Genomic DNA, 10380 nt, shown 5'->3' on the forward strand with positions numbered 1-10380 from the left:
TACCGCCTTGCTGCGGGCCCTTGACACCCTACGCTGGATGGCGAATTCCAGCAAGCGATGATCACTATTGCCCAGGTGGTCAAGAACCTGGAGGCCCCTTACCAGGTCGTCGCCTGCGGCCAGGACCAGGTCCAACAGGGCACCTCCTCTGGTGGGACTGTGCACCTCCTGAATCAAATGGAGGTCCTGCATCTCAGCCAGAAACCTCCTGGAGCGGTCCGTCCCAGCTGACGGACCGTCCCAGCGGTCCATCCCATTGAGGATACATTTAATCATGTATCCTCAATGTTCTTTTTGCATTTTTCTCCTCATAATAAAATAAGGATGTGCATTATTCATTCCTGTAACTAGTCCTAGGTTCCCTAAGCTTTGTATTTAGAAACAACCACAGCCCATGATTTCTGTATGGCAGGAAGGGGTAGGTTAGTGAGTTGACACATGCATTTTGAACATTTGTACAAACTTCAAGCATTTTCAAGGAATATTCCACGCATCTGTCTAGGAGGGCATCAGAGAGCCAGACCAGTAATACAATGTAGGAATACAAAGGGCCAGAGCAGTGGATTTGCAACAGAGGAACTAGACCCCAAACTCTAGATAAAGCAGGACAGTTAGGCCACTTTATTCCCAGACTTGGGAACTTTATTGTCATTTACAGTAATACCACTTCACACACTTGGGCATAAATAAAAATGAGGACTTAGACCTCTAGTGGGAAATGAAGTCAATGTTAATTACTGAAGAATTGATAGTGATACTGATACCAAATATTGTCATATTGATACTCAATATAGTGATACTGATACTGATGTAGCAATTTTGGTCAGCACAGAATCACTTGTCAATCTGTATAAGTTCTCTCATGACTAGTACCCAAATTTACAATGTCAGATCCGTAACCCTAAAACTACAGACAGACTATTTATGTCCACGACAGATTTGGGTTACTTACTACCTGTTAAATATGTTCCTTTCATCTTCTTGCATACAGAGTGAAGGAGATGATTCCTCCACGCCCTCAGCTTCCTTGCCGGACTGCAGGAGCTAAGAAGGTAAATAGAGAAACTATAATTTTTGCTTGCTTTCTCTTATCTGCCTCTACTCCAAAGCTGCCTGGTAACCCCCAAATATAAGATTTGTAAGAGAGATATTCCTTTCTGAACCACAGAGAGAATTATTCACAGATAGATTGTATTTACAGAACCTGTATCACACATTTGAAGAGACCATTCCTTATGTTAGGTTAGCTAGACTCAATAGACATTTAAAGAAGGCAAGCGAGAAGAAAGGTGGAGAGGCAAAGCAACAATAGTTGGTGGTCTTTTAAGTGTCAGAAGGTGTCAGATTGACAGTCATGGATACAAAAGCCCTCTGTATGTCCCCAGACTGTCACAAAATGGAAAGTACTGTTCTAGTTCCACCTCCCAGACCAGCCAAGGAGCCTTAGCTCACAGTTGAAAATGTAAGAGCAAGTGGTGTCTTCTGATCCTCTCCGTCCTTGGCTTCCCTGAGATTGCCAACAAAAGGTGTAGATTTTGTGTGGTTCTTGTGGCATGATGTGGCTACTTGTTCACTAGATATTGGATGGAACCAGTGGTGGAGAGGCGAAAGATGGCAGTATAACTGACACCAAATGCTGCTCCTAAATTGACTTGTGCTATACTGCCTAGAGTACACAGAGTGATACGTTTTGACCATGGCAGTATGGTCAATGGAAACTTCTGCCATTTATTTTATAGAGATTGCAGTCCCTGCCACAGAGGGTGGCAGACAAGTAAAAGGACTCCTAGTAGAATACGTATATTTAACTGAAAGCCAGCTAGGTTACCTTTGAAGGGGTGATGATGTTTGAAATACTGAGTTTGGCTGAAAAAGGCACAGGAGTGTTAATTATAAAGAAAAAAATCCCTATTTGCACTCAGGTGTCTTAGCTCTCCTCAAGGTTGATAGGAAAAGATATAACAGGTTAACTTACTTGAGTTAAATGGATTTTAAATGGAGTATGTTCTGCAATATCAGTTGATTTCAAACTTCATGTTAGAAGTTACCTATAATATTGAATCCCAATACTGAACTCCTATTTCAGCTCAGGATTGTTTGCTTCCTAGGCTGTGAAAGACTACCACAGTCAGATTACCAGTATTGCTGGAGCCATCCTGGATGAGTACCATGAACTGTTTGGGAAGCAGGTGACTGATGGTGCCATGATTGATCACCAGATCCTAGAGGAACAGAAGTGTCAACTCAACTATGAGCTCAATCGCTCAGGAAAATACTTTGCTTTTAAGGAACAGCTTAAGGCAAAAACTTTCTTTAAATCTCTTGATTCCCTTCCTGACTTACCCTTCACCAAACAGCTTCTGTACTTTGATAGTAACTTAGAATAACCGATGCCATCTTACAACTGTAGAATATCTTCTAACTAGTCAGTGTCTTTTCTAGCTGGTACATGGATTCTCAGCCTGGTGATCTAACAAGGAAGGCAGTTGGCCAAGCTTGGGTTACATGTCAGGAGACATCTACTACTCCACCAATGGACTTCACCAAGAAGGGCCATAGACTAGTAGAGAAGAGTGTAATTCACCTGTGTTCATTCTCCTCTTCTTAACCAAAGCCATTCATGATATTTCTTCCTGAAAAATGCTTGCTGATTCAGACAAAAGGAAATTTGCCTTCCTTGCTTTTGCTATTGCCAGAAAGAAACGTAGTAAGGTGAAAGAGGTGGGTTTGTTCTCAAGTAGTTCATTTTTGTTCTTTGCAGCATTCAGTGGTGAAGATTGTGAGAGAGAAGTACTTGAAGACAACAGCTTTCAACAACCTAGAGCAACTCCAAGCCTTCCAGAGTGAGCTGTACGTGTACCTTGTGGATCAGATGCACATTGCTCTGAACCAGGTAGGCAGACACCCAGCCATGAAGTAACATGGTTGTAATGATGCAACTTGGAATATATTTGCTTCCTGAGGAAACTAAGACTTCCTCTGCTTTTATGAGTGTCAGTGGAGCTTTTGGTTTTGTCTCCAATGGGAGTGGGATCAGGCGCTTAGTGTCCAAACACAACTATGATAACTTGCAGAACCCAGAGACATTTTCACATCCGTTTTCTAAATATACACTGTTAAATATGTCAAAGTTCTATTTGTGATGGAATCTGCATGGAAGTGTACAAGGTGTAATCAATAAAAAGAGCTACTGGTGAGCATACATGTGAAGAGCACTGAGTAGACTCCTGTGTGTAGCACAGGTCTTCCAGCAGATACGAAAGACCAAAATAAGTGTTGCCACATAATTTACCAGAGGAAAGAACTTAAAATGTTTTGTCCCGAGTCAAGTAGCCTTGGATTTTAAGATCGAAAATATCTGGTACCAACAGCTCACCAGTATTAAATAGTGAGGAAACCTTCACTTGTGTGATAAAGGAAGCCTGAGGCCCAGTATGGTTGGCAGTGAGATACAGTTTACAGAGCCCCATTTGCTATCAGCAATTGGAATGATTTATAACCTGCATATCCCAGCCTAAAATTCAGTGTACTTTTATATTACACTGAATTTACGAATTCATCCTCACTAAATTTCTACATGTTGATATTTTCTCTTTTTGTCTCCCTGGTCCTCCTGTTTCTTAACAGATATTGTCACAGGATACTGCTGCTCCTACCCTACCCACTTTTGCAAGCTGTGAGCAGCTCCGTCTCTTTGCTCATGAAGCTGAAGTCATTGGGGACTATGAGCTGGCCTCTCTCTACTACCAGCAGGTGAGGGAGTTTCTTCCTTCCCTTTCCTCATCTCTCCTCATTTCAGTGATGATAGTGGGGCTGGTGTCACTGAAAGGTAAGTTTTCTTGAGGCTGGTGATGTCACCGAGGGCTTTCATTTTGATGGTGAAAGGGAAAAGTAGTAACTGATCAATTAGCCCAAAGGGGGAATTGGTAAGAAATCAAAAGATTGTATCTTTAAACAGTGAAAGAGAGACCTAGAAGGAGATCAGCAAGAAGGCTGGCTAAAGCTGGCTGACATCATAACACCAGGTGAAGGAAGCAGAGCCTGAGAGTAATCACACTGAAGGGTGATACCAATAATGATCACTGCTTAAGAGGAATTCTAGCACTTAAATAAAAGCTGATGGTTGCCAGCCAAATGCTTGGGTCAGAGTAGGAAAAGGGAGATTACAACTGGAATGCCTTATTCTAACCTTCCTGTACCTCAGTATGACTACAGGACTTCTAACTACAGCAGTTGTTTCTTATACCTAGAGAGTAGCTCGTGACCGTCAGAATATCCAATACTGGCTAGATTATGGGGCTTTCTGCCTCCTGATAGAAGAAGACATCAAGGCTCAGGAGTGTTTTCGTGAGGCTCTTTCTCTAAACCCAAGTCATCTGTACAGGTACAGCTTGTTCTAAGTAGGTGGGATGGAAAAGAGAGGCATGTGTTCCATGCCATTGATTTAATCAGTTATAGGGCTTTGTGGTTAACCTCTTTGTCTCCACCTCTAGCTTGCTTCTGTGTGGTATTGCAGCTGTCATTATGGAGCACTATGAAGAAGCAGAGATTTTTTTTGAGGATTCCAGCTGTTTGGAGCCATCCAGCATCCTGGCTTGGACTCTTTTAGGTATAATAATATATTGACTGGGGATGTGCATTTAATATATACTGTAAAATTTGTTGACAGCCCTTATGTTAATTCTTAACCCCCTACTAGCTCTGATGCGGAATGAGCAGGTACATGGAAGCCTGCAGTACGGGGGTGTGACTTCTGCTTGAGCATGTGTGTGTCTCCCCAGGGTTGTTCTATGACATCCAGGATAATGATATTCGTGTGGAAATGGCTTTCCATGAGGCTAACAAGCTACTGCAGACAAGGCTGATGAAGGAGAAAACTATCACTGAAGCTGCTGAAGGAGGTGGAAAATGCTACAGTCTCTCTCTGTTTTGGGTATAAAACCTGTTGCCTCTGGCCAGGATGAGACCATGCTGAGGAAGTAAGCAGTGACACCAGCAGCCAGCTCTGACAGATGTGGAGAAATGACGTGTGGTGGCAAACCTGAGCAGAGAAGTAGAAAGTATATGAGGGAATATGAAATAGGATTTTGGGTAGACAGAATGCCAACTGTGGAAAATAGGGATAGATCTTCCATTAAAATGAAGGCAATAGGGTCAGGGGTGCAGTTGTGCTATTTCAGAGATTAGAAAGGGCATTGTAGTCTTCTCACTTTTGTCTTAAGAAATGGCTCCCCTTTGCCCTCCTTTCCACCCCTGAGCTATCAACAGTGGGTATTTCAATACTTGGCATTTCTGCTTTCAGTCAGGAACCTCAAAGCAATTTGAAGAACTGCATTTTTCATTTTAGAGATGGGAGGGTTTTAGTCTGCTCTGGGGTCTGTACAAGAAGTCTACAGAAGCAGAACCAAGCAGGATCCCAGCCTGTTCATCTTACCATTAGTACTCCCTCTTTAAAAATAAATAAATAAATAAACGCCCGTTAAGAAAATCCATTGAAAACAGCCTCCTGCTGAGTTCACCCCTAGAAGTGATGTTTCACTGCCAAGCCCTTCCTCCTGCATGTAGTCCTTCTTCTTGCTGATCAGCACCTTGGTATGTTCTGCTGTTCCTCCAAGCTGGAGGAACTCTACATCATTGCCCACAGAGCTCCTTTACTGTCCTCCTCAAAACATTCCCTTGCCATGGTGCCTGTAAAAATCCTGGCAGAGGTTAGGTATGTGGTGTGCTGAACTGACTGCTTTTCATGTTAATCAATATTGTCTCATCTTTCCTTGTACTCTACCATGTCTCTGTGTAGACTCTATAACATTGTGTCTTATAGTTAGAATGTAAGATGTCTGCTGCAGGGTCCAGTTTTTAGCTCCATGCTTGTCTAGCATCTAGCTCAGTGATTCTCAACCAGGGTGTCACGAGACCCTGCCAAAGGTGCCACAGCAGCTGCCCCCTGTGCCAGGAGGAAAGCAATCACTCCTTTTCCTGCCCAGGGCTGGGAATTCCAGCATACTGCTGCCAAGTGGTGTTCATGGCAGCTCCCAACCTCCAATCAGTCCCTAAACTGGCGGTCCCGGCACTCCTACCACTATGCGGTATTGTGCGCACACGTGCAGGTGCAGAGCCGTACTTTTCAGCCCAGCTCATCCCTCCTGCTGCTCCCATGCTCGGGGGTTGGCAGGAAGGGCCATGGGTGCACATGGCTCCAGTCCCTGCAGTGCAAGTTGCTAGAGGAGCAGGCAACTCCTTCAGGTACAGAGGAGGGGCAGAGAGGAGGCAGGCTCTGGAAAAAGAAGAGCATGGCGGGATGACCTCCTGTCCCTGTTGCCCTTACCTACACCAGGTAGATTATAGCTCACTATTCCTTGATGGAATGCCACTAAATTCCAAAAAACAATGGCAGGTTGCTGTGCGGCTAAGAAGTTTGAGAACCATTGATCTGTGGTTCAGTGAATTCCAGGTCCATGGTGGGCTCCCAAGCTGTCCTGCAATACAAATAATAATAGTTTTGCAGTGTGAACCAAGCTCAGTGTTGCAGTTGGACAGAAATAAGATCATCTTGGTGTGGCTGTTCCCTGACCTATGTTACAAATACTTGGGCAGGGCAGGGGATAAACAGGCCAATTTTATTTTTATTTTTAGCATCAATCCAGGAACGGCATAGCAGGAAGGTGGCCTAATATAATATCCCATTTATTTTATGGCCCTTGGCATACCCCAGAATTCAAAGAACAGAACTTGTCGTATTATAATTTTGTAAGATACCTGTCACCAAAAATCCATTCCCAAAGCCTTGCACCCAGCGTAGCATTTCATAGCAGTCCTGTGCATTACTTCTCTGATTTTTCTGTCTTCTTTCCACTACATTTCCTGCTAATAACTGGGTTTTTTTTAGAACTTTTTTTTCATTTATACTCAATAATCCTTCTGGGTTATAGATGAGACTTCAAGTATCTCCCCCAAACTCGAGTCTGATTCTGTGGAACCTGTTGTAACCATCCAGCTGCCAGAAGAGGAGGCTCCAGCAAAAGGAACCAAAAAGATTTCTCCCAGTGTCAGTAAGAACAAGGAGCCACCTCAGAAAGGTTAGAAAATGGGTCTTTGTCTTGGAGAGGGGCGCTCAGTGCTTACACAAAGGTCAGGGGACTTCACAGGTTCCATTGGGAAGAATGAGGTGAAGATAAATGCAGGTAATGTAGGACAGAGGCAAGAAAGGTGATTATTTGGTATTCAGCTTGCCAGGATAGTGAACATTGTTGAAGGGCTTATTTCCAAACTCTAGGTTAGCAGACTAGATTGCTGTGCTGATTTTCCATCTTGCTGTTTCTGTCACAGCACATGCCCAGTAGGGACTAGCTAAAAGGGGAACACAATTCTGGACCGTGTGGTCTTGGGAAGGACAGAATAATTACTTTTTAGTGGGGTTTGATTGAATTAGGGGCCAAGAAAGACTCTCTTTCTCCTCATTAATATTTCATTGGCTTCTGTGGATGATTTTCATTTTCCTGTGAAGCAGTAGACATTGGCCAAGGCTGGAGGTGTGTGTTTTGACTGGAGCATCACCACTGGGCAGCCAATGGGAAGATCTGTGGGGCCAAGAGGAGAACCAGCCAAAAGGAGGCGCTCAGTGAGATGGGATAGTACTCTGAGTTCTGACTTGGACCACTTCTCCCAGTAGAGCAGAAACTATTGCAGTGCTGTTTACCCATTTTATTCAATGAGTGTAGTGGACCAGCTTCAATAGGAGGTATAAAGGGTGCTTAGGGTAAGGTCTGGTGCTTAGAGCACTTTGCTAGAAAGGAGAAGATGGGCTCAAATCCCCTCTTAGTGAGTGGGGCTCTAGAACTAAAGTACCTAACCAGTAAGGCATTAGGGCAAAAGGCAGGAAAGTCATCATCTTCCTCCTGAATCCAACACTTGTGATCATGGATTTCTATGACTAAAGCTCTGGCATTTCCTGGCATTTCTATATGTATGCCTGAGTGGCTGTGGGGCCATGGTGCAGCTACTGAATACACTCAGTAGGGATGTGTGGAGCAAGCATAACTACACTGAATCCCAATCATCAGTGTGTGAATGCCCCAAACTGCACTTACATGTCTATGTATCTGCCCCGTAGGTACATGGCAGGGAAATAGCGTCCAGCCCAAAGGATAGTGGTATCATTCCCTTTCAGATTATTGAGAGGGACTAATTTGCTTATGAAAAAGAAAATGGTTAGTTAAGGTCGGCTCGAGGCTCTGCTGCCTACATAGTAAGGAATAGCCTGTGTTGATTTGGGGCTACAACTACTGTTAGCCCCTTTTTCTTCAGCCCCTTTGAGCTTTTCTCCTTACCCTTGTTTCAGAAATGAAGAAACTGAACACAGGTGTCCTGGAGTCATCCTTTGTTACTACTCCAGTCCCTGTTTCTAGACTTTCCCACCCTTCCACCACAATCTTCATGGAGACCATCCGCTTCTTGATGGAGGTCAATGCTCTACAGGTTGGTGCAGCATGAAATAGAGAAGAAAGACAGACTTAGGTTTTTAAACATTCTACAACATGTGACAGTTACTTCCTTTAGAATTAGAGAGTGAGATCTCTGCAGTTCCCAGTGGGATGCTCTTCTGGTTCTACAGAGTCCATGCAGCCTTAACACACTAAACACCAAAGGGTGCAGAAATGGGTCTTACGAAGTGCCACAAAGAGATGCCTACTTGGAGAATTCAAGCCTAAAATGGTCCTTAGAGTTACCAAATAATCTCAGCTAGACAAAGCAATGAGAGTATTTAAACTCACCACTACTTTATTGCAAGGGTAAAGTGCAACACAGGATTTTGCCCATTAAGGGCCTCTTTCATGGATAGTTTTGGGATGAGATATGTTGTTTTGATACATCATGTAGCCCTGGCTGATCACTTTTTGAGGTCGAATAACTTTCTACATGTGGTCAGAGTGGCCTTTCAATGGAACATGAAGTATCCCCCATCCAAAACAATCACTCTGACTCTGGGTTTCATTGAAACAAATACTTTTTGTGACCTTCATTAGAGCCACCATAATTTAGGCATCTTTCAGTTCAGGCAATACTGAATGACTTCTTTCTGAAGGACTGTTAGTGCATAGGCCCACCTGTCCACATCATTCTAAAAAATGATTCCCTTGTAGAGAATGCATTAACGCAGTGCATGGGTAGTATTCCAGAGGAGCTTTTCAGACTTAATAAACTTATATATAATGTTGGCCATGCAGAGGGGTGCCCAGTGGGGATCAGGGAGGCTGTAGAGTTTTACTGCCCAGTACTCTGAAGTCCCATCGCAGAGCATCAAGTTCCTTTTGCCTGGCAACTTGCCTTCCAGTCCTACCCACTATGACCTCCCTGTTCACCTGGACCTGCTAGAACATAGTGATTTTCACATATTGCCTGACTTTTGAGTTTGTCTGTAAAGGCTTGGAAATCTGATGTGTGTTTTAAAATAGCAGATCAGGAAAACGAAAAACAATAGTTAGAATTTCAAAGGCAAAAATACATTATATCCAGTGTCTGAGATGTGTGATCAGTGACAAGACGTGTCTTCTTGTCACTGATATTAACAGAAGCCTAATAGAAACATGTAAAGTCACCCATGGTATTATATGTGTATTCCTGTATGCAGTGATGAGGGAGGGCTCTGGCCCTTTCCTATAGAGAAGCCTAGTTGTCTCCATACTTCACCAATAGTGAGTAGCAAGACAGGGGTTTGGCTGTCCGTGGCTCACAGTGGCATTGTAAAGCCTGTGTGTTGCTTTTCCTTCCAGTTTGTTCACAGGGCACTAGCCCATGAGCTGCTGTGCCTTCAGGGAGGCCCCAGCTGTGACTATTACCTTGTGCTGGCCCAGACTCACATGCTCAAGAAGGACTTCCCCAAGGCTGAAGAATGTCTCCGAGAAGCTATCCAGATTGACTACCTGGTAATTGTCATGTCTCCTTCAGCTGTCAGCATGTCTATGCTGAGCCTGCTTCATTCATCTCCCCCTTTATTTAACTCATCATTTTGCATTCTAGTTGGTTTTCCACACCAGGCAGCACGTGTGAGTGAAGATTCTTCTGTACATGCGCACATTTATCTGCCTTTTTCCTGTCCTGTTCCTTTCTCCACATGCAAGCATGTTTCATAGATTCATAGATTAAGGGTCGGAAGGGACCTAGTAGATCTTCTAGCCCGACCCCCCGCCAGGGCGGGAGAACAACAAAACCCCAAAACAAGAAACGGGACTCAAATGAGTCCAGCCAGGTAGGCATCCAGCCTCTTCTTAAAGACCCCCAGGGTAGGGGCCAGCACCACTTCCCTTGGAAGTTGGTTCCAGCTCCTAGCCGCCCTAACTGTGAAGTAGTTCTTGCGGATGTCCAATCTATACCTCCTCTCCA

General features: G+C 44.0%; 1 protein-coding gene across 2 annotated transcripts in view; it reads left to right on the plus strand.

Annotated features, from left to right (window-relative positions):
• The window catches only part of CFAP70 (cilia and flagella associated protein 70), a 38442-nt gene that overhangs the window by 24111 nt on the left and 3951 nt on the right, over positions 1-10380 (plus strand). For both annotated transcript variants that reach the window (XM_019507588.1, XM_019507587.1), the window contains 10 exons: positions 992-1052; positions 2109-2300; positions 2762-2893; positions 3628-3753; positions 4251-4384; positions 4494-4609; positions 4782-4901; positions 6930-7076; positions 8339-8475; positions 9771-9923. In XM_019507588.1, coding sequence (XP_019363133.1) covers positions 992-1052; positions 2109-2300; positions 2762-2893; positions 3628-3753; positions 4251-4384; positions 4494-4609; positions 4782-4901; positions 6930-7076; positions 8339-8475; positions 9771-9923 — 1318 coding nt within the window. The remainder of the gene's footprint in view (positions 1-991; positions 1053-2108; positions 2301-2761; positions 2894-3627; positions 3754-4250; positions 4385-4493; positions 4610-4781; positions 4902-6929; positions 7077-8338; positions 8476-9770; positions 9924-10380) is intronic.

The sequence above is a fragment of the Gavialis gangeticus genome, unplaced genomic scaffold (assembly GCF_001723915.1).
Source record: "Gavialis gangeticus isolate Ggan-Ray unplaced genomic scaffold, GavGan_comp1, whole genome shotgun sequence".
Taxonomy (NCBI): domain Eukaryota; kingdom Metazoa; phylum Chordata; order Crocodylia; family Gavialidae; genus Gavialis; species Gavialis gangeticus.